This window comes from Podarcis melisellensis (assembly GCF_964234715.1).
Source record: "Podarcis melisellensis genome assembly, chromosome: 8".
Classification (NCBI taxonomy): Eukaryota; Metazoa; Chordata; class Lepidosauria; order Squamata; family Lacertidae; genus Podarcis; species Podarcis melisellensis.
This window is the reverse complement of record NC_138540.1, coordinates 18435135-18459824: the sequence shown is the minus strand read 5'-3', so window position 1 is coordinate 18459824 and position 24690 is coordinate 18435135. Positions and strand designations below refer to the sequence as shown.

Genomic DNA, 24690 nt, shown 5'->3' with positions numbered 1-24690 from the left:
GTTGAGGCAACCACCTTAGGAGGCAGCATTCATAGGGACAGCAGATTCGGCCTCCAATGAATACATTGGCTGCTGCCACTGCCATGGTGAGAGCAACAGCCCCAGCATGCTCCTTGGAAGCCAGCAGCCCCCCAATGCCACCTCTATTTACGGGACCACCTCTCCTGGTATGCCCCACAGAGGACCTAAGGTCCATGAATAACCATAGTTTAGAGGTCCCGGGCCCTAAGGAAGTCAGACTATCCTCCACCAGGGCCAGGGCCTTTTCAGTGATGGCTCCGACCTGGTGGAATGCTCTGTCCCATGAGACTAGGGCCCTTCAGGATTTAACTCCTTCCATTGGGCCTGTAAGACAGAGCTATTCCGCCTGGCCTTTAATTTGAATTCAGCCTGATCTTTTATTTCCCTTCTCTCCCCCCCCCCCTTTTAAGAAGATTACCCGCTCTGAGACCCCACAGCTAATTCTCCCCTGGCCTCCTCACTGGCCCAAGTAGGACCAATTCAGCCATCTAGCCCTGGGGATTATCTAATGCTTATTTCCCCTAAATTGATTTCTGAATTTTGAATTTTATTGTTATTCATGTTTTTTATGCTGTATTTTATGCTGCTTTTACAATTAAGTGTTTTAAATTTGTTGTTAGCCGCCCTGAGCCCGGTTTTTGAACTGAAGGGTAGGGTATAAATAAATAATTATTATTATTGTTGTTGTTGTTGTTGTTATTACTATTACTACTACTACTATTACAGAGGCATCTTGGCAAATAGGAGGCACTGCTCGTCTCTTCCCACCCTTGTTTTTGATACAGATCTTTATTTCTTCCTTGTTCCTGATATTAGATCTTCCCTCACCCCTTTTGCCCTTTGGAAGGTGCCCCCCCACCATTTTGTGGTTTGCCTCAGGTGTCAAAATATCCTTGGCAGGCCCTGGAATCTGGCCTGGTTTGGCAGCCCAAGATGGGAGGAAAAAGGAGGAGCAGGTGGCGGGCTGTAAGATTGGCAGCTAGGGATGGCAGAGGAAGGTCCCTGTGTCAGGTACAAGGGGAGGGGCAGAACTGCTTCCTCTCTCCCCTGCCCCTCTTGACCAGCAAGGGGAAGGGGCTGAACACGTAGGGGTGGAGGCAGAGTTGGAGACTGATGACCAGAGAGCCAAGGTGATGTAATGGTTAGAGTGCTGGACTAGAACTTGGGAGACGTGGGTTCAAACCCCCAACTGACCATGAAGCTTGCTAGCTGACCTTGGGTCAGTCACCATCTCTCAGCCTGACCTACCTCATGGGGTTGTTGTGAAGAGAGGTAGAATTGTGTACACCACCTTGGGCTCATTGGAGGAAAAGTGGGCTATAATAGGTAAAGGGTAAAGGAACCCCTGACCATTAGGTCCAATCGTGACTGACTCTGGGGTTGTGTGCTCATCTCGCTCTATAGGCCAAGGGAGCCGTCGTTTGTCCGCAGACAGCTTCCGGGTCATGTGGCCAGCATGACTAAGCCGTTTCTGGCGAACCAGAGCAGCGCACGGAAACGCAGTTTACCTTCCCGCCGGAGCGGTACCTATTTATCTACTTGCACTTTGACGTGCTTTCGAACTGCTAGGTTGGCAGGAGCAGGGACTGAGCAACGGGATCTCGCCCCGTCACGGGGATTCAAACTGCCGACCTTCTGATCGGCAAATCCTAGGCTCTGTGGTTTAACCCACAGCGCCACCAGGGTCCCAAAGGTAATAATAATGATTGTCTAATCTTCAAGAGCCTGGGGACACCTTTGTAGGTGGGATCAGACTCACCCACCCAGAGCATTCGGCCAGAGAGTCTTGTGCATGAGCTCACTCTCCCTTGTCTTTAAGAGCTTGGCGGGAAGAGCACATCAACTGTAGGGACATCTTTGTAGTGTCTGTGCGGTTATGAACCTCTTGCCATGCCCACTCACCTTGGGATCTTGACTACCTCAGAATCCTGACTTCCGGACCCAGTGCTTGGCTGCTGAGTCAATACTGCTGTTATCCTATATAAAGATCTCCCCTTTACTCTCAAGTAAAAGACGTCGTGTTTCGGGATGGGAACCTGACACTGACTTAGAACAAAAAGGCAATGAGTAATACTTGGCGTGTATACCTCCTTATAATTGTTCTTTAATACCTTTTAATCCTTGAATGAGATAGAACAATAGAACTGTAGGAGAATGGATATGGGAAAGAGTAACTGCTCATTTTGCATGTGAATTCAATCCTGGGAGGTTGAAATTGCACTAGTCAAGTCTCAAGTAGGGTGAAGAGTTTAAAAGCTCTGTTTGTGCCAGGTCTGTTCGGGGCCACCCGGTGTGAAAAGTGCTTTTAAGCTTGCTGGTCAAGACCCACTGGGCACACCAACTCTGGAAAGCTCTGGCATGTTCTCATGAGATCTTGCAGAGCAATGTCATTTCCCCGCGTGGTCTCCCTAGCCTTCCAGAGCCAGCGTACTGAGAGGGCCTTACCCCGCAAGGAAGTCAGAGAGCTTAAAAGCTCTTTTTGTGCCAGGTAACCCTGAGTTGACCCAGTACAAAATGACCTTTTAAGCTCTCTCCTTGCTGGAGGAGTGGCGCAGCTCCAAGGATTTGCTTTGATTTGATTTTCATGTGAACATGAAAGCCTTGGAACCAGTAAAGTGAGGGACTGCTGTATAAAGTATTGCACTCTGGTGTTTGCGAATGATTGTCTTTTCTTTGTTACCTGTTTCTAATGTGATTTTATATATAGATATATAATTGACTCTACAATTAGGTGTGCATTTGGTAATATAATAATAGCAGTAATTCATGGTAGGAGAGTAGAAAAGTCTGAACAGAAAAAGAGTAGGCTTTGGATAGGAAGAGAAGCAACCGTCATTTGTATACCAGCGAAGGGCAGGTAGCATTAAGAAACGACGGACGGTCTTTGTTTTTTTTTAAGGCTTTCGTTCCGTTTCATGCTGTGCCGTTTGGGGCTGCTATCCCGTTTGGGGCCGCTATCCCGTTTGGGGCCGCTATCCCGTTTGGCGCTGCTTTCCCGTCTGCCGCCACTTTCCCGTCTGCCACCACTTTCCCGTCTGCCGCCACTTTCCCGTCTGCCGCCACTTTCCCGTCTGCCACTATCCCGTCTGCCGCTATTGGGTTTGATGCTATCCTGTCTGCCGCTATCGGGTCTGATGCTGTCCCTTCTGGCGCTGACGCTGTGGCGTGTTGACCGCCTTCTGTCCTTGTCCTGTAGTAATAATAATAATAATAATAATAATAATAATAATAATAATAATTTATTATTTATACCTCATCCATCTGGCTGGGTTTCCTCAACCACTCTGAGCGGCTTCCAACAAAAGATTAAAAATACCTGTGACGTCCGCCGGATTTGGAACTGGACCTGGACCTTCACCTTCTTGGCCATTGACGACATGTACTTCTTGTTTTCCAGAAAGGTCTTGCCGTTGGTTTCTGGGATAACCTTGAAGATGTAAACGAAGCTGAACACGCAGAGAGGCCAGAAGAGGAGGAAGGTGTAGGAACCAATCCGTGTCTAGAAAGGAACATTGAAATAAGAAAATGAGAGGGGTGGGGGTGGGAAGGGAGTTGGGCATAACCACAATATATAACAGGCATCTGGTTGGCCACTGTGAGATGAGGATGCTAGACTAGATGGGCCATTGGACTGATCCAACAGAGGTCTTCTTATAATCTTATGTTTATGTGATGATGATGATGATGATGTTGATGATAATCAGGGGAGCCAACTTGGGCCCCTGATTATGGGTACCCAGCGTGCGTGAAGTCATGATGTCAGGTCGTAACGTGACGTCATGACGTCATGCACACACACACCCGGCCTCGGAAACTGAATTGCTGTGGTAATCATGTTCCAAGACCTTGGAAAGCCCCCTGAACCCAACTTCCAGTGCGGAGCAGATAGGACTCGCCAACCTGGGAAGGCAACCCATCTAGGAGAAGAAAAACTGTTATCCTAAACCAGGGGTAGGCAACCTAAGGCCCGGGGGCCAGATCCAGCCCAATCGCCTTCTCAATCCGGCCCACGGATGGACCAGGAATCAGCACGTTTTTACATGAGTAGAATGTGTGCTTTTATTTAAAATGCACCTCTGGGTTATTTGTTGGGCACAGGAATTCATTCATCTCCCCCTCCCCACAAAAAATATAGTCCGGCCCACCACATGGTCTGAGGGACGGTGGACAGGCCCACCGCTGAAAAAGGTTGCTGACCCCTGTCCTAAACCTCTGCAGCCTTGTGGGATATCTTCAGGAGAAGAAAAGGCTAAGGAGAAAACCCTACACAAATCCAAAATGGAGTCCCTAAGACAGTTGGATGGTGCTTTGTACGCCTCCTTCTGGCAACTCCTGCAGCCATGTTGGTGCCCGGCATATTACCGTACTTTGCTTTCCTTTGGACTACATCATTGAGGCTGATGATGTCAAGTGTCTTGACGTCTTGGCAGCTCAGGAGCTCCAAACACTCTACCCAGGCTTACACCCCAGATAGGTCACTTTGGTGCTACTAATGCAGCGGTTTGACTTCACCCCCCACTCCATTGTCTCTCGAGATGCCAGCAACAACACATATACAGATAGTCCTACTCGAAGTAGAGCCATTGAGGTGAATGGACATGGCTAACTACTAAAGTCCATTAATTTCAGCAGCTCTCCCTGGAGTAGGACTTATTCCAGTATTCTCCACCTCTAGTACACAGCCAGTGAGGTGGAGTGGTTATAGTGTCGAACCGGGAGCTGGGAGAGACCAGGATTCAAATCTCCACTGCTCCATGGGGCTCACTGGGCGACTTTAGGCCAGTCATGAACCCTCAGCCTAAGTATCTTGCAGGGTTTTTGTGAGGATGAAATGGAAAGGTGCAGGGGAGACCCAGGCAAGCCGCCTGGAGCTTCTGGGAGGATAGGTGGGATATAAATGCAATATATAGGTAAGAAATGTTATGTCCACCTCCAGGTAGTTTCATTAAAAAAATTCGACATCATTTGTAGTTTTTGGAAGATGTACAGACTCTGGTTTGACGAGCCTACAAGGGAAGAGCTTCAGCAACACCTGGAAGGCCAAAAGCTCCTCACCTGGGTGAGTTAGATGGACCAATGGTCTGACTCAGTGGAAGGCGGCTTCCTGTGCTCCCGAACCAGTTCAGACCACCCCCTCTTCTCATCCAAACAACTCACCTCTATCTGAATGAATATCATCCCCATAATGAAGTGCAGGAACCAGTGCACAAAGCCCCCGAGCATGAAGGCTATGGAGCGGGATGGCTGGAGGAACAGCTCCAGTATGATCACGTTGGGTATGGGACCTGGACGGGGAAGAAAGGATTCAAGGCTGTTTTTCATGGACTTGCTCATTCATCCATAGCGATTCAAAAGGAACTGGTGCAGTTAAGAGTTCTCACGTGCCTAGTTCAAACCTTGGCTGGATCTACACTGACCTTTTAAACATTATTAGAACGATATATAGTTCTAAAACGTCACAGGGGATACTGGTAAATTAAAAACGTTGCTTCCTTTTAACAATGCAGTTTTCCTGTTGCCGGGTCCTGGTTGCTCTGCAGCGTCCTCAGGTATCACATTTTAATAACATGTTATTCACGTTACAAGGAAAACATAAGTGTCCATTACATTATGAAAATCGTTCCTTAACCCTTCCTTAAGGTTATAAACCATGAGTGTAGATCACTGGGTGGGAAATAGTAGCAAAGTTCCCTGGAAAACTCCCACCGTAGTTTGCTAAGTATGGTAGCTCACTGGGGGTGCAGTTCCCAGGATCCTTTTTGCAGGGGAGCCATTATTATTATTATTATTATTATTATTATTATTATTATTATTATTATTATTTTATTTCTGATTGGGTTGTCCCAGCCACTCAGGGCAGCTCTCAACAAAACAGAACAAAACATCAACCATTAAAAACTTCCCTAAACAGGGCTGCCTTCAGATGTCTTCTAAAACTCAAATACCGTATATACTCGAGTATAAGCCGACCCAAATATAAGCCAAGGCACCTAATTTTAGCACAAAAAACTGGGGAAACTTATTGACTCAAGTATAAGCCGGTTCACCACACCACAAACCTGGTGGTGGCTGCAGCTCCTGCAGCCAATCAGAAGCCGTGGAAGTCCCATTGGACGTTCGGCTTCCAAAAGAATGTCCGAAAACCGGAACACTCACGGTTTTCGATTGTCGGGAGCCAAAACGTACGAGTTCCGGGGTGTTCAAGGACCAAGGTACAACACTACTGTACAGTGGTATCTCTGGTTATGAACTTAATTCGTTCCGGAGGTCTGTTCTTAACCTGAAACGGTTCTTAACCTGAGGTACCACTTTAGCTAATGGGGCCTCCTGCTGCCGCTGCACCGCCACCATGCGATTTATGTTCTCATCCTGAGGTAAAGTTCTTAACCTAAGGTACCACTTCCAGGTTAGCAGAGTCTGTACCCCAAAGTGTTTGTAACCCGAGGAGTTTGTAACCCGAGGTTCCACTATATTAGGTTATGATCTGGTTAACTACAATAACAATTTTCTTTATCTTTTTCTCTTCTGTAATATATAGAATTATTGTTGTTGTTGTTGTTGTTGTTGTTGTTGTTGTTGTTTTCTACATGGGTACCATTTTTTCTTCTTTTCATGTCTAATCTTACTCTGCGCACTTGTAATTATGTACTCTTTGTTTTTCAATAAATTTATTTTTTTAAAAAAAAAAACTTAAAGAGAAATAAAACAAGCCGCCCGCTCTGTTTGCCTCTTTGAAGGAACTCTCTAGGTCACCTGAGTCCTTACCTGGCCCAAGGATGTGCCCAAAGATCAAGATGAGGAAAAAGACTGAAGTGACGTATGTCATCCATGGCATGCTTTCCTGTGGGAGAAAGTTGAGCGTTCTTCAGACATGTATGAATGAGAGTGCCTGGCACGCCTTAAATTAAAGCAGGAGGGAGGAGCACTTCTCAGATTGAGGGCCTTCCAAACGACAAATCAGTGGCGGGTGGGACAGAGACAAAAGTGAGTGGACAAGGGGTTATAGAATTGGACGGGTCCTCCCCCAAGTCATCTAGTCCAACCCCTTGCAATGCAGGAATCACAATTAAAGAAGCCTTGACTGGTGGCCATCCAATATTTAAAAGCTTCCTGGGAAGGAGAGCCCATTGGAATCTCCTTTTCCCAGTAGGCTGGTTTCGTTCACATTCACACATGTCTCTCTAAACTCCATCGAGACAACCGAGAGGCATGATCAGGGTTCAAGGACATGTTCTGGAAAGGCAAAAAACTATCCTGGTTAAAGCACAGCCAGAGAGCAGTGTGGCCTGGTGACAAGGGGTGTGGCCTAGCGAAAGTTCTGAGGGCCAGGCAAAGAGAGCCAGAGGGCCACATTTGCACACAGCCTGAGGGACCCCACCCCTGGATTAAGCTACAGGCAACTCTGCATTTATGTGGGGTTTACGTTCCAAGGCACTTGCAGCAGAGCATCGAGGGCTGGGAATGCATTGGGAATGCAAGAGCCAGATACATTTTTGCAGAAAAGACTCGCCAACAACATTCCTTCCTGCTCTTCCACCTGACACCAAATCTGAGTGGATTTTCAGCTGCCTTATCCTGAAGGAAACCAATGCTCCATCTGGCTCAGTTTGGTCCACACCAGGTTTTTGCCAAACTTAGGTCTCCAGCTCTTTTTGGACTACAACTCCCATCATCCCTAGCAAGCAGGACCAGTGGTCAGGAATGATGGGAATTGTAGTCCAAAACAGCTGGAGACCCAAATTTGGGAAACCCTGGTCTACACTGACCAGCAGCGGTTCTTCAGGGTTTCAGAGGCTGCGGTGGACTGAACCTGGGACCTTCTGCATGCCAATCAGGTGCTCTGTGATGGAGCTACAGCCCTTCCCTTGCTAGGTGACACTAAATCACACTGGGTTTTGATCAGCAAACCTGAAGTTCGAGGGTCATGGTTAACAGAATGCAGAGGATGCTGCATATCGCAAATCCAGTGAGGAGGAGGATCCTTCGTCCCACTAAATCCACTGTATAAACCTAGAGGGTATAAGAACAGAGAAGAGAGTTTGCGTACAGAAATGAGAAAGAGAATAAAACGAGGCCACCAGGAATCAACAGAGGTAACTTCCATATACAGGACTGCCTTCGGATGGCTCAGGGGTCCCATAACTCCATATACCCTCCAACGTGGTTGGCGCTGTGGTCTAAACCACTGAGCCTCTTGGGCTTGTTGATCAGAAGGTTGGCGGTTCAAATCTGTGCAATGGGGTGAGCTCCTGTTGCTCTGTCTCAGCTCCTGCCAACCTAGCAATTTGAAAGCACTCCGGTGCAAGTAGATAAATAGGTAGTGCTGCGACGGGAAGGTAAAGGGCGTTTCCGTGCGCTCTGGTTTGCGTCACGGTGTCCTGTTGTGCCAGAAGCGGTTTAGTCATGCTGGCCACATGACCCGCAAAGCTGTCTGGGGACAAACACCGGCTCCCTGGGCCTGAAAAGCGAGATGAGCTCCACACCCCATAGTCACCTTTGATGGGGCTTAACTGTCCAGGGGTCCTTTACTTTAGCCTCCAATATTTCTCTGATGAAAATAGGGACATCCTAAGTAAAACCAGGACAGCTTCTGTAAATCCAGGACTGTCCCTGGAAAATAGGGACACTTGGAGCATCTGCACATGTCCTATAAGGGTTCCCCCAGGGATTCTTTGAAGTGACAACAGCGCAATTTTAACACCATTTGAAACAGATTGGAACTTTTGATTTTAGGAAGAGAGAGAGGCTTACCACGATCATCAGCGAGATTGCGATGAAAATACTTGCCAACACAGTGATATACCGGGCTTCCTGCTTCTTGACCCTCAAAGTTGCATAGATTCTCTCTGAGTAATAGAACACCTGGAAGCAAACCACAACTATGGAATGCCCTCCAACCAGAGGAAGGGATGGCAGAAGATTGGACAAAATCATGGCTTTCAATGGCTACTTGCCATGATGGCTAACAGGTGCTGCGGACCACAAGAAATGAGAGGGCTCTTGGGCATGGGACCTTCTTGCGGGTTTCCCAGAGGGATCTGGTTGGCCGCTGTGAGAACAGGATGCTAGACTGGGTGGGCCATTGGCCTGATCCAGTTGGCTCTTCTCATGTTCTGATGCTCTTAACTCCCAGACTGCCAGCATTTTGTGGGAGTGAATGAAATGCATCCTGGGATATATATACAGTGTTTGTATTCTGCAACATGTCATTAACCCATGTGTCTGCAAACTCCAGAGCAGTTGTGGAACCTGTGGCCCTCCAGATGTTGCTAGACTACAGCTCCCATCAGCCCCAGCCAGCATGGCCCAAGAATCAGGGAGGATGGTGGGAGCTATAGTCAAAATCCCACCAGCGCTTGTGGTTAGGGATGGCTGAATCTGTCCATTTTGGTTTCTCCCAGTTTCTCATTTTTCCAAGTTGGAGTTGCAGTTCTACACATTTATTCTTCACCAGCATGCTTTTTTATTTTTTGCTAAGTCCTCCTAAAAATTCATCAGCCTTTTAGTGCATTTTTCTCCCAATTTCAATATTTTTGGATACAGTTTCCCCTAATATGCACATACCTGCAAGGCAATTTAATATAATACACATTTTTCTGTTATTTTCACCAGTAGATGCACCTTAAGACACACTTTAATCCTACTGTATGCACTTTTGGACATGTTAGTACGACAGAGAAATGCATTGCAAAATTCAGAGGAGTGCAGACATTTTGGTGGAGGGCTGTCTTCTGGTTCTGATATTGCTTTGGAAAGTATGAATCAGGCAAGTCTGCAATGAAATGAAGGCCAAATCAAATTTATCCTCCATCTGTAGCTGAGAGGTGGACAAAAACTTGTCTCTACTTTTTGCACACCTTGCATAATTTTATGCAACTCTATTGAGCCACCTATGCCTCGCCTTTTCTCCGAGCCAAAGCAGCCACTCATACAGTGACACAGCAGGGAACCTCTTTTTCCCTGGGCGATGTTCTCAGCTTCCAGGAGCCTTTAGTCCAGGGATGGGGGAACTTTGACCCTCAGGTTGTTGCTCAGCTGAAACTCCCATCAGCCCCTGCAATCCTGGCCAATAGCTAGAGATTATGGGAGCTGTAGCTCAGCAACCACTGGGAGTCCCCAGGTGCCTTAGACCTGGACTAGAGTCTTCTGGGAGCTGGGATCACCACGCAGAGAAGGAGGTCCCCTGCTGCATCTCTGCATGAGTGGTCGTTCGGATGAATATTAACACTCGCTCAGCCTTCTAGCCCAACTGGGAAGCTGCCTCTCTTACCGCATTGACACCTGTGAGCTGCTGGCCACTCATGAGGATGACCACGGAGATGATTTGCCAACGCATGGCTTGGTTGCACAGCAGCTTCATCCCGTTCATCTCCTTCTCCACCCTTACCGAGACGTTCTCCTGGTGGAGCTCCTCGAGTTCACTCTCCACATCATCATGGCATCTCAGCCTCTGCAAGACTGGAAGGGAGCAGGGAATGGATTTATGCTGAGCCACCAGGGCAAGAAGAGAAGAGATGAAGAAACAACAATGCGGAAGAATAGTGGTAGAACTTTGTATGTCCCAGGTTCAGTCCCTGGCATCTCCAGGTAAGGATTGGCCGGGGGGGCGGCGACCCCTGCCTTACACCTTAGAGAGCTGCTGCCAGTCAGTGTGGACAATGCCTCCTCTTACTGAGCCAGATGGGCCAATGGTCAGAATATATAAGGCAGCTTCCTATGTCCCTATGTGTTGCCACCCTGCCCTGCTGCTCCTGCTGCCCCTGCCTGCTCTGCCACCTCCATGTACCCTGCCACCTCCGCCACCGACAGAGAAGCGCCACTGCCACCAACGCTGATTTCAAGCAAGATTGCACTGACAGGGGGGCGGAGAGCACTCGCCCCAAATCGTGTGAGATCTTGCGCACTCCACAAGATCTTGTGTGATTTCAGGCGAGCTCTTGCCCCAAGTGGACACGATTTTGCCTGAAATCAGTGCCAACGGCAGAGATGGAAGGGCAGGCAGGCTGCCCATAGGGGTGCTACCTGGTAGGGCTTCTGTTCCCTGAGGCAATGGCCTCACCCTGCCCAATGGCTGGGCCAGCTCTGGCCACAGCTTTGTGTGCAAAAGGTTAAAGTTTCAGTCTCCGGCATCTCTTGGTGGGACTGGGAGAAGCTTCCTATCTTCCTCGCCCCCCTTGTGTCTCCTGGGTAGGTCTGAGGATGCTCCCAGTGCTGCATATGGGAGCTGCCAACCTTTGCCCAGAGACTCCCACAGGCCTCTATGTAGGGTCCCCATGCCGTTATGTTCCTGTGCACTCAAGGCGATTGTACCTTGCCTGGCTTTCACCTCATCATTCCTCTGAATCAGGAGAAACCTTGGGCTTTCGGGGAAGCTAGGCAAGACGATGACTTGAAACACCGCCAGGATTCCAGTGAAGCACAGCAGTAGCGGCCAACCTGTACAAGAAGATGCAGTTACGACTAGGGGCGAGAGAACGCTTTCCTTTCCGCCCTCTTTCCAACTCAAGCTGCACTGTTTCCTTTCCTCTGCAGTTTGCCTTCTGCCAAAAACAGTATTTTCCCTCTCACTGTCCACTGTGTGGGAATTACGTAACCCACGGCATTTGTGCAATTAATGACGGAAATTATGTTGCCAGTACGCTGCTACATTTTGTTCGTAGTAGCATAACTCGATGCAAATTGCGGAATGGACTGGGCAGAGAAGGAATGGTGGAGACCGGCTCCCCAGCCTGACGCTTCCAGAGAAGAGGAAGAGAGTTTAGATATACAGCAGGGGTTTGAGGCAGATGAGGAGGAAAGTTGGGAAATAATGGGAGAGAAGGAGGATGAGGAGGAAGCAGCAGCAGATGGGGCGACAGCTGACAGACACAGAGACCTACCCTCTCCCAGAACCCGGCGAGCCTCGAAAGTAGGAGAGCAAAGAGCTCAAAGACAGAGGGCACATAGCGGCACCCGCAGAAGTGACGAATGAGGAAGTGAGAGAGACAGGTGGTGGAGATTCACTCGGGACAACGCCATTATCCAAGAGGCTGGGTTCTATAGCCTCTCCCTGTAAATATTGAATAAAAATAGGACGGTAAAAAACATTCCCTTCTCTTTGTATATTCCTGGACAACCAGCAGCTTGACATGGATGGACCATAATCCATGATGTATCATTTGCAAATAGAAAGCCATGGCAACAATGATTAAGTTTGCCAGATTGATTGATTTCCATTCCAGTCATGGGATGGATAAGCAAACATCATTGATGTTTTATTGTGCTTAAATACTTTGTTGGGAGCCGCCCAGAGTGGCGGGGCAACCCAGTCAGAGGGGTGGCATATAAATAATAAAATTATCATCATCAGGGGTGCCAAATATGGGGGGCTCTGGATGCCCGAGCACCCACACCACAGGGCCTCCCCCCCCCAACTTCTGAGGTCTTGCAAGGCCTCAGACAGCATCTCCAAGGCCTCGGAGATGCTTTCTGAGAACTTCTGAGACATTGGAACCCAACTTCCAGTGGCAACAGAAATTGGGGGGCTTTCTGAGGTGTTGCGAGGTCCTGGAACCTGACTTCCGGTACCACCACAAATCATGTTCTGAGGCCAGGGGGCGAGCGTGACATCATGACATCACATTACAACCTGACATCATGACTTCATGCACACTGGGCACCCATAATTGGGTGATCATCATCATCACATAAACATAAGATTATAAGAAGACCTCTGCTGGATCAGGCCAATGGCTTATTTAGTCTACCATCCTCATCTCACAGTGGCCAGCCAGATTCCTGTGGGAAACCCACAAGCAGGATTCGACCCCTCTCCCCTCCTGTGGCTTCCAGCAACAGGTTTTTGGAACTGTGGAGGCCGAGCATCGCCATCCTGACCAGCAGCACCCGCAAGTCCTGCTTCCTTTTCCATTTCTGCTGAAACTCTCCAACATCCCATCTGCCAAGGTTACCTTTCTCAGTCCCGAGAAGCTCTTGAAGACTAAGGATCTGTGAGACCATGACGCCAATGGTGACAAAGATCATAGGGACCGTCATAATGGACCCCCTCATGTTTCTAGGGGATATCTCTCCAAGGTATAGTGGGACGATGCAGGAGAACATGCCTGGTTAGATGGTAGACAATGGGACGGTTAACAGCATGGATGGGACACGGCAACATTTTCAAGGAACATGGGAGGTTCTCCTGCTGGGTGGAGGTGGCCAATTGATCTTCGCCCCAGCACTGGGTGGCATTCTGTGCCCCCTGCATGTTAGGTAGCGGAGATTGGTCCATGATGTAACGTGCATTTAAATTGCTACTTTGGGGGTGAAATAGACATTGCAATAATCAATAAATATTTGATGGCAGGGGCAAGGAATCATTGGGCTGGGGACCAAATGCAGCACCCCAAGCCTCTCTACCTGGCCTTCAGGACTCTCCCCAAGATGCACGCCTCCCCCCAGGGCACACCCTTCACCATCCCAGCTTTAAACCCTCCTCCAGTGCTTCCTGCCTGGCTGGAATTGCACCCTGATAATGCCCCTTGCATTATTTAAATGGCTTTGCTAAAACCACTAAGCCCAGGGCCCTCTCTCACCTGAACACATTCCGGTGACCAAGCGTGAAAATATGGTGTATTCATAGGCATGTATCACAGCAGAACATCCCATGAAGCCAGCAGAGAATATGGACATAATGTTATTTATTACCAAGGCCCCTTTCCTGAAAAGACAGGGAAAAGGGGTAGGAGAGGTAGAGGGAGCTAATACATGCACAGTAGCATCAAACAAGCAGGAGAGGAGCTGTTGAATTGCAGTAAGGTCCTTTTGGTGAGCAATTTGGTCTATTTTCAATAGTTATGGGAAGGACAAGGAGCTATGCAAGGCAGGAGAGCTCCTGGAAACCCCCAAGTACTGTAAACCCCATTCAACCCCCTCCTTTGACGTCTGAGACTTCAGCTGCCAACTTCATATGGACTAGCAACTTGCCTATTGATTTTCCAAATTTATAAACAAACAAACAAACAAACATAAATCCTAACTGTAATAATAATTCCACTTTTGTTAACATTCTTAAGTGACTTCCTTGAATCCCCCTGGCTGAGTTTCAATGTAACGGTTTTCCAAAACTAATTTCTCATAAAATTTACTTAGTCAAGTAACATCTTTCTTTCTTTTCATATTAACTTTAAACATATTATTCCATAACATCACATATTTAAATCCTAAGCCAATCTGATACTTGCAAGTATTTCTATTTAAGTTGCTTTTGCATCTTGGCTAGGGATGGGCAAATCTGTTTATTTCCATTTCCTATTTTTTCAGCTCTCCACATTTTCACATCTGTTTGCATTCCCCCACCCCAAATGTCCCCTAACAAACACCTCCTACCCCACTACACAGGGGCGAGGAATCTCCAGCCCACAGGCCAGACTTGGCCTATGAGGCTGTTTCCCTCAAAGCACACCCACTTGACCTTGCTTGACCTCATACGTAACATCAGGTGTGGGGCAGATAGAGGCATAGCTGCCAATGCATGGGGAGGAGCATTGGCAAGGGAAATCAGACATTGGTTCTACCACCCGTCAGCTTGGTTAAAATAGAAGCCGTGGGCACTTCAGAGCACCACCATGGGCTCCTGTGTGGTGCTTTGAAGTCCTGACATTGGGACTTCAAAGCACCCAATCACCTAATGCCATTGTGACATTTGGCGACTGACAGGCAAGCAGCTCTAAGGCTAGAACCAGAGAAGCATCTGGCCTGCAAAGCCTAAAAGGACCCAGCCCTGTACCGTAGCCCCATAAACATATTCCCTCTTTACCTGCCGTATCTGTCCACCATGAAGCTGACCAGAAGGGACCCAATCAGGCCTCCAAGGGAATAGATTGCAATGGTGAAAGTGTAGAGGAAATCAATAAAGTCTTCTTCATCTACATTGGCATTCTTCCTCTGTTGATACGTCCCATTGTAAAAGTTTGCTATGAGCTAGGAAAGGGAGGAATAGATAAGAATGGTTGCACTGGGGGAGCAGAGCCCTTTAATGGACTTGATTTGCCCACAAATAAAGTTCTGGTATGCGCTCAACTCTTTCGTGCAATAGTGTCAGGGACCGTGCTGAGGAGGAATGGTGGGAGCCTGAAACTTTTCAGCAGGAGGACAGTATAGATTTGGAACAGGTTGTGCAGCTTCCCACCGAAGAATTGATGCTTTTGAATTATGGTGCTGGAGGAGACTCTTGAGAGTCCCATGGACTGCGAGAAGATCAAACCTATCCATTCTTAGGGAAGTCAGCCCTGAGTGTTCCCTGGAAGGACAGATCCTGAAGCTGAGGCTCCAATACTTTGGCCTCCTCATGAGAAGACTCCCTGGAAAAGACCCTGATGTTGGGAAAGATGGAGAACACAAGGAGAAGGGGACGACAGAGGACAAGATGGTTGGACCATGTTCTCAAAGCTACCAGCATGAGTTTGACCAAACTGCGGGAGGCAGTGGAAGACAGGAGTGCCTGGAGTGCTCTGGTCCATGGGGTCACAAAGAGTCGGACATGACTAAACGACTAAACAACAAAGTGCAGCTTCCCAAACCACCTCCCCTGCTTCCTCCTGCTGTGAAGCATAATCTCATGGGAAATGGGACACATGGTGTGGGCATTTCGGGTGCTGCCCATTCGCTGGAGGATTTTCATTGGCTGGGTTTTAAATTTGAGGGCAAATTGGCACTGTAGCGGAAATGCGGAAGATAGAATTGCTACCGACGAGGTGTAGGTGGCTTGCACAATTGACCTTTCCTATCACCCTAAGCAGCGGCGTTTCTGATGCTGACTCCCGCTGACTTGATTGCGGAGAGAAGTCTGGAATCAGAGGCAGAAGCTGAAATCAGTAAGTGGGAGGGGAGAGGCCAAGAGCCAGGTTGGTGAAGAGTCGTGTGTGCCTCTCCCTCCTGCTACGACAAGCTCCCCTCCCTGCTTGTCTCCCAGAACCAGAAGAGGGCTGAAACAGGTGGAGCAGTGGCAGGTTGCATGCAGGAGTAGTCTCTGATTGCTTGGGGAAAGCCCCGGAGAGGATGGTACTTGGAGAGGCAGGGAGTTGATGGGATAAGGCCTAACAAAGATGAGCTGCTGTGCTCACTAGGCCTGAGACTCAGCCAATGCTGTGCAAATTGTGTTTTTGCTAATAAGGTGGTACCTTGGGTTAAGTACTTAATTCGTTCTGGAGGTCCATTCTTAACCTGAAACTATTCTTAACCTGAAGCACCACTTTAGCTAATGGGGCTTCCTGCTGCTGCCACGCCACCGGAGCACAATTTCTGTTCTTATCCTGAAGCAAAGTTCTTAACCTGAAGCACTATTTCTAGGTTAGTGGAGTCTGTAACCTGAAGCTTATGTAACCTGAAGCGTATGTAACCCGAGGTACCACTGTAAAGAGTTTGCTGCTGGCTCGTTCTTTGACAGGTGGCTAAAAAGCTCCTGTTTCATGCTGTTTCAGATGACACGGGGTCCCTGCTGCAGAAATAGTAACAGATCTTTGACCCTCTGCAATCCCAGACCATTATATGTCTGATCTTACCGTAGATGGATGGCTGGCTACCCAGAGGTTGTAACCATATTGTAGAGATGAGCCAGAGGAAGTAAGCAATGTAACTAGCAGAAGCTGCCTTGTCAGCGCCTATGGGAAGGAGCAGAAGCAGATACTGAGGCCTTTGAGTGTAGAGGGCGAAACATCCTTTTAAATTGATGGTTTATTCAATACATGTAGAACTTCAGAAAAAGAAACTTAAACACATCGTAAAAGAGAGGTCTGACGCTGTCCTGGTTTGGTCTAGCAGAGAAATCAAAAAAGCAAGGATGCGGGCCAGACATTTCAGCAGCGCAAACATCTCTTAAGTGGCAAAGGCCAGACTTTTAGAAGACATCTGAAGGCAGCCCTGTTTAGGGAAGCTTTTAATGTTTGATGTATTACAGTATTTTAATATTTTTTTGGAAGCCGCCCAGAGTGGCTGGGGAGGCCCAGCCAGATGGGCGGGGTATAAATAATAAATTATTATTATTATTATTATTATTATTATTATTATTATTATTATTATTATTTGGGTTCTTCCTGCAAGGAAACATTTCCATAAACTAAGGAATTCACATACAAATGAACGAATGAAAAGTCAACATCATTTCCCTTGCTTCCCAACTGCTAGTACCCCAACAGAAATTTAAGGACAAAGAATATATGTCAAGATAAACATACTTTCACAAAATCCACAGAAAGCATCATACAATCATGGGTGTCTTCATTTGTAAATAAAATAAAGGCGTGCTATATTGCAAAAACACTGGTTTCTTGCAATATGTTTTCCTGTTCTTTTCTTTTGTTTGCATGCAAATTCCCCTCCCTTTCTTGTTCTTATTTACAGACATTAATAAGTACTTTAAAAAGGGAGGAAAAAGCAAACTAATAATTAGAATTAATTAAGAATACGGGACTAGATGTGTCATTGGCTTGATTCAGGAGGCTCTTATGTTCTTACATTTTTACCATTAATTTCTGGTGTTTCTGGTGGATTAGAGGGTCCATGGGCAGTTTGTACCCAGTAGTACCTTTAAATCTTTAAATCACCAATTACCAGTGCTTTCCCCCTAGAAAAATAGGTGCCGGTGTAGAGAAAGTGTGCAGGGAAAAGAATACGGGGGGGCTCCTCACTTGTGCAGCTCTGGGAAATAATTAAGTAATTTAATTCATACCAGGAAATGGAGTGAGAGAGCTGGAGAGTCACAAGGAGACCCTCCCCAGAGCCTGAAGGGGACTTCAGTGAGGGCGGAGAAGAGACTGGAGATGTAGCAGGGCTCTGTTTAGACTGCTCGGCCTCCCCGCCCAACAGCTGATGCATGTGGCGGCCCAGCAGCAGCTGCTTCTCCACACATCCTCCAGCATCCAGCCAGCCCCAGAGCCATAGCTGTCAACTTACAGATTTGAAAATAAGGGACCAGCAGCCTCGGAAATAAGGGATCAGCAGCCCAAATAAGGGATTTTCCTGGCACAGGTATGTTCAACTTCTGAGCCCCTCCGAGCCAAAGGCAGAAAGCCCAGCCAGCAGCCAAACGAAGCCTCAAGCGGTGGTTCCCACAGCGCAGCAACCCGGCAAAGGGGATGCAGCAAGGAAAACCACTGTCACCTCTTCACTGGGAAGCACTGAGCAAAGGCGAGTCCCCAAATAAGGGACAGTTGACAGCTATGCCCACAGCTCCAATTCCAGTTGTGGATATATTGTGGTACAGTATTTTTTTAAAATTTGGATTGGATAGAGAGTGTCTGAGAGGGCATTTAAAGGGTGTTTGGAGGGCGCTCCCCACTTATGTTATGTGCATGGGGCACCGGAATGCAACTGCTGCAAAAGTAGGGAGTCGCTTACATATGCATCTGACCTCGGAAGTCAAACAGAATCCGTTCCGGAAGTTCGTCCGACTTCCGAAATGTTCGGAAACCAAAGTTCAGCTTCTGATTAGCTGCACGAAGCTCCTGCAGCCAATCAGAAGCCACGGAAGCCCCATCGGACATTCAGCTTCCAAAAGAATGTTCGAAAACTGGAACACTCACTTCCAGTTTTTGATCGTTCTGGAGCCAGAACATTCAACTCCCAAGGCGTCCAGGAGCCGAGGTACGACTGTATTTGAAAAATGTCCTGCTGGTCTCAGTGAAAGAAACCCAGAAGCATTTTGTCCTCTTACACCCTGCTCTTCCTACTTTATTTCCTCAATTATTCTCCTTTGTTTCTAACAAGTTTTAGCAATAATATTGTATGAGGCAAGCACCCTCGCTATATCATTTTAGACAGCAGCCTGACCCAGACAAAAGGATTTAGTTATGCATGTTTGGTTTGAGACATTTTGCTCATTTTAACTGCATTTTACTATGTAACCCATTTAGCCTTAAAAAAGTTTTCGCATTAACACATTCCCGCCCCCCCCCCAATAAATAAAATAAATACATTTGATGGGATTTCCTGCCAGACCTGTTTGCATTCTGGAAACAAACAGACATGAGTTTGTTTAACAAAACCTCGCTGGGTGAACAAACCCTCTGAACTTACCCATTTGCGGGATCCTACGGACTTTCTTCTCCTTGTTGAAATGCTTGCCGTGGATCTTTGATGCTGAGTATCAGATGACTGGCTTACCTGGGGGAAAGGGAAAGGTTATCGACTGCTGCAAATTACTTTAGAACATAGCATTAGCCTTCTGTTGCCTTCTGGGTAGTTGTGCCTGACCTGTGGAACGACCTCCTGTCAGATATCAAGGAAATAAACAACTACCAAACTTTTAGAAGACATCTGAAGGCAGCCCTGTTCAGGGAAGTTTTTAATGTATGATGTCATATTGTGTTTTAAATTGTTGGAAGCCACCCAGAGTGGTGGTTGGGTAGCATATAAACAAACAAACAAACAAATGTTGTTGTTGCCATTATTTAATATATTATAAGGTAAAATATTATAAGGTATAAATATATTATATCCTGCCTTTCTCCCAAGTAGGGATTCAAAGCAGCTTACAATATTTTAAAAGTTAAGTTATAAGGTACAGAGTAAGAAATACACACTAGTTAAAATAAATTACAGTGGTGCCCTGCAAGACGAACGCCTCGCAAGACGAAAAAGGCGCTTCGCAAAACGAATTACCCTATGGGGTTGCTTCGCAAGACGAAAAAAATCTTGCATCCCCCCGCGGGTTTTTTTCGCTTTTTTCGCCCTTTTCTTAAGCTGCTAAGCCGCTTATCAGCTGTTCCGCTGATAAGCCGCTTAACAGCTGATCGCTGGAAGCCGCTTGACAGCTGTAGTGCTAATCCGCTAAGCTGTCAATGGGCTTGCTTCGCAAGACGAAAAAACCGCTAGACGAAGAGAATCGCGGAACGAATTCTTTTCGTCTAGCGAGGCACCACTGTAAAGGGTGCCACAACACAATTAAAACCAGCAATTAAAATACCTGTCAGGCTTCAGGGAATCCGATCCCTCCCCCGATGGCAGCCAAAAAGCAGATAAACAAGAAGAGTTCTTACCACGTCATTTATTCAGTATTCACAGAGAGAGAGAGAGACGAAGGAATGCAGTCTCTATTAAATAATGGAATCGCTCCGAGTAAAGTCCAACCCCCTCTGTCATCCCTGCGATGGCTGAACTGAGCTTTCTGCCTCTGAGTTTTCTGTTCTACTACTCTCAATGCCCGCCTAGTCCTGGAAGAGGGGGGCTCAGGAAGGCTTTCCAAAGACACTGAGTCTGTCAGCTGTTTCTCCCCCAGCGCTTCTTCTTCCCGCTGTTCTTCTCCCAATATTTCCCTTCTGCAGCCTCTGAACTATGGCCTTCTGCAAACCACTCTTCTAAATCTATACTGTCCTCCTGTTCTTGGGAAGGTTCAGGAGAAGGGAGGTCGGCCCCTACCATTCCTCCTCAGTCCAGTCCCTGACAATACCTGGACACCATCAAGGCCAAAAAACCACTGATAGCCTTAAGTAAAGGTAAAGGGACCCCTGACCATTAGGTCCAGTCGTGGCCGACTCTGGGGTTGCGGTGCTCATCTCGCTTTATTGGCCGAGGGAGCCGACGTGCAGCTTCTGGGTCATGTGGCCAGCATGCCTAAGCCGCTTCTGACGAACCAGAGCAGCACACGAAAACGCTGTTTACCTTCCCGCCAGAGCGGTACCTATTTATCTACTTGCACTTTGACGTGCTTTCGAACTGCTAGGTTGGCAGGAGCAGGGAACGAGCAACAGGAGCTCACCCCATCGCAGGGATTCGAACCGCCGACCTTCTGATCGGCAAGTCCTAGGCTCTGTGGTTTAACCCACAGCACCACCCACGTCCCACGACTGATAGCCTTATCCCCCATCAATTTGCCATTGGAGTGTAAAGCATCCAAGTTGGTGACCGTTGTACAGCTTGTGACAGTGAATTCCGGAGTTTAACAATGGCTACTAACCACAATGGCTATGTTCTATCTCCTCTGTTGGAGGCAGTATGCCTGGGAGTGCCTGAGAACCACAAGTAGGGTGAGTTGCTGCTGCACTCAGGTCCTGCTAATGGGCTTCCCATTGGGGCAACTGGTTGGCTATGGCAAGAACAGGATGCTGGACTAGATGGGCCTTTGACCCGATCCAGCAGACTCTTCTTATGGGATGTCACTTACAGTACATCCTTTCCTGTCCTCCCTGTTGAGTTTGTATGTAGAGATAACCTTATCCCGCTGAATATCTCATTGGTGTACATCTCCCATCATACCTTATCCTCTGTCAGGCTGGCAGCCGAGGGTTCGAGTCCAACATTTGGAACGTCCAACTGGTTCTCCAGTTCTAGGTTGTTGGCAGTCATCCTTCCTTCTTAGGCTGGGTAGGGGACAGAAAGGTGAAGGATGCGCAGACTAGCCCAAGCTTTCGGAACTGGTGAATCGCGGAACAGGCAGCCAGGCTCTATTTCCCATTGAAACAAGTCATTCGGAAGGTTCACGGCGTTGCAAGAGCCAATCAGGGGATGGTGGCTGGAACATTCCAGGGGAAGCTGTTGACAGTTGGAAGGCCCAATAAAGGACGCCCATGTCGGAGCGTATCAGATCTGAATGATTTGCAACCTGAGTAATACAGCTGGTGTAAGGGGACGCAGGTGGCGCTGTGGGTTAAAGCCTCAGCGCCTAGGACTTGCCGATCGAAAGGTCGGCGGTTCGAATCCCTGCGGCGGGGTGCGCTCCCGTCACTCGGTCCCAGCGCCTGCCAACCTAGCAGTTTGAAAGCACCTCCGGGTGCAAGTAGATAAATAGGGACCGCTTACCAGCGGGAAGGTAAACGGCGTTTCCGTGTGCGGCTCTGGCTCGCCAGATGCAGCTTTGTCACACTGGCCACGTGACCCGGAAGTGTCTCCAGACAGCGCTGGCCCCTGGCCTCTTAAGTGAGATGGGCGCACAACCCCAGAGTCTGTCAAGACTGGCCCGTATGGGCAGGGGTACCTTTACCTTTACCTTTTAATACAGCTGGTGTAGCATAGCTACTCAGAGGTTGCCTGCAGAGTATTAACAGGATTATGTATCCTCCTCTCTGCAAGAAACCAGGCTAAGGGACCATCAGCAAATCCTGACTTAAAACCACCTTTAACACAAGCACACGAAATGGCCACACACTCTGAGTTTAGCACTTCCTCCCCTCCAAATTGCAAAGCAGGAGCTTGAAATGTTTATATAACAATAACAACAACAACAACAACAACAACATGACCTTCGCCCCACAACAATTAAATACAATATTAAATATATTGATCTACTTTACATGATGGCTGAAGATATAAGAAGTTCATCCTGGTAGGGATGGAACGGCGCTGCTTTCATTGTCTGGAGCTACTCTTCTTTTGCTAGAATTTCCCATTAAATCCCGGAGGATTTTAAAGGGTAATATAATAATTAGTATGGGGCTTTCAAGTGTTCAGCATTCATGTAGCGCTTATGGGAGGAAACATTACATTTGTGGGTTTGTTACTTTAGAGAATAAAAAAGAGGTGACCTGACAAGAGATGTATAGAATTACACATTGTGATATGGAGAAAGCATATAGGAAAGGGTTTTTTTCCCCCTCACATAACACTAGAACCCAGGTCCACCCAACGAAGCTGAGTGTTGGAAGATTTGGGACAGAGAAAAGAAAGGACTGCTTCATGCAGTGTGCATTTAACCTGTGGAACTCCCTCCCACTAAAGGCAGTGGTGGCCACAAAACTGGATGGCTTTATAAGAGGTCTAGACAAATTCATGGAGGACAAGGCTATCAATGGCTACTAGCCAAGATGGCTGTACTGTGCTTCCATAGTTGGAGGCTGTGATGCTTCAGAAGTCCAATTGTTGGGAGCCACAGAAGGGTGCTCTTGCGCTCGGGTCCTACTTGCCGGTTTCTCACAGGAATTTTGGGGAACAGGATGCTGAACTAGGCCTGATCCAGCAGGTTGCTGTTAGCAAGGTAAAAAGGTAAAGGACCCCTGGACAGTTAAGCCCAGCCAAAGGCGACTATGGGGTTGCAGCGCTCATCTTGCTCTATAGGCTGAGGGAGCCGGCATTGGTCCACAGACAGCTTTCCAGGTTATGTGGCCAGCATGACTAAACCGCTTCTGGTGCAACATAACACCGTGACAGAAACCAGAGCGCATGGAAACGCCGTTTACCATCCCACCACAGCGATGCCTATTTATCTACTTGCACTGGTGTGCTTTCAAACTGCTAGGTTGGCAGGAGCTGAGACAGAGCAAGACTCTGTTGTGGGGATTCAAACCACCAACCTTCTGATCGGCAAGCCCACTGACAACCCACCGGAACCTTCCCCAGAATCCAGCTCCTGAGCCTTTTGATCCCTGGTCACTTCCACAAGCTCCAACATTCCCTGACGCCCCAATTCCGCCTCCCTCACCTCACACAGGTCTTCTCCTGGGCCATCTAACTCCACCTCCATCTTTGCTGCCCCCATCTCGTTGGAATCCACCTGTCGCTTCCATGGCATCTCCTCCACAGGCCTCATGACTGAATTTGAGAAACATTTGGAACACTTTTACCTCAGGCCTTCGAGGCAAAGGCGTCATTGTGACTTCTCACAGCAAAGAGTATCCGGGAGCTCATTGGGATGGCCTTGGGACCATCTTCCAGCCTAACCTACTTCACAGGGTTGTCTTGAGGGCAAAATGGAGGAGAGAACCATGGATGCTGCCTTCAGCTCCTTGGAGAAACAGGCAGGATTGTAATTTTGTGGTTGTTAGAGCCTGGATAGCTCACTTGGTTAGCGTGTGGTGATGATAACACCAAGCTTGTGAATTTGATCCCTGTCTGCGACAGCTGCATATTCCTGCATTGCAGGGGGTTGGACTGAATGATCCTCAGGTCCCTTCCAAATCTACAATTCTATGATTCTATGAAAAGAAACACACAGACTTCCTGGAAACAGGGATATACATCACACATGGATTTTTTATTATTATTATACTTCAGTTTATACAGCATGTGTTATTATCAACAAAAATGTAATAATGATAATGAAGGCTGAGCAATAAGCACCAATAGAAAAATAGCCTGAGGTTAGACAGTTTTTTCTTTTAAAAAAAGATATCGAGGAAGCCGAGTTCATTAGTTTCAATGGGCCTACTCTGAGCAGGATGGCCATTGGGCATAACTCTATATCTGTTAGAGGAGGGATGGGGAACTCGTGATGTTGTGGGAGGGATGGGGGACTCCTGATGTGGGAGTCCAACTCCCATCAACCCCAGCCAGCATGGGGTGATGGGAGTCACAGTTCAGCAACATCTGGAGACATCTGGTCCCCCATATGTGGATTACAGGTGCTTGAGAGCTGGACGCATCATCCAGAAATGAAGTTCCCTGCTGTGTCTCTGCATGAGTGGCTGATCCAGCTTTTATTAAGACTGATTAAAACACGGATGAGTAGCCTATGACCCGTCAGGTAGGTGTATAAGCCAATAGTGAGAGGTGGGTGGTGGCAGTCGGAGTCCAGTGTAGGAAAAAGAAGGAATAAAGTCCAGGCTGTTCAGTCAGACCAGAAGGGAAACTGCTGCGATCACCAATGGGCCAACCGAACAGAATATCTCTAAATAGCTGCATGGACTGTCTCCCAAGTTCCTAGTCCTCTGAGATTTGCATGAGCAGGAGGGTTCTGGTCATTCGGATTGCCTCGGTCCT

General features: G+C 47.7%; 1 protein-coding gene across 1 annotated transcript in view; it reads right to left on the bottom strand.

The window, feature by feature from the left end:
• Positions 1-24690, bottom strand: part of LOC309375840 (uncharacterized protein) — a 69769-nt gene that overhangs the window by 19859 nt on the left and 25220 nt on the right. The window contains exons 13-27 of the mRNA XM_081921758.1: positions 23317-23523; positions 21256-21353; positions 19078-19164; positions 16566-16664; positions 14822-14985; positions 13599-13723; positions 12972-13124; positions 11332-11457; positions 10292-10479; positions 8773-8883; positions 7930-8031; positions 6787-6862; positions 5179-5306; positions 3338-3520; positions 2888-3211 (exon numbers count right to left, since the gene is read on the bottom strand). Of these exons, the coding sequence (XP_081777884.1) occupies positions 2888-3211; positions 3338-3520; positions 5179-5306; positions 6787-6862; positions 7930-8031; positions 8773-8883; positions 10292-10479; positions 11332-11457; positions 12972-13124; positions 13599-13723; positions 14822-14985; positions 16566-16664; positions 19078-19164; positions 21256-21353; positions 23317-23523 (2171 nt within the window). The remainder of the gene's footprint in view (positions 1-2887; positions 3212-3337; positions 3521-5178; positions 5307-6786; positions 6863-7929; positions 8032-8772; positions 8884-10291; positions 10480-11331; positions 11458-12971; positions 13125-13598; positions 13724-14821; positions 14986-16565; positions 16665-19077; positions 19165-21255; positions 21354-23316; positions 23524-24690) is intronic.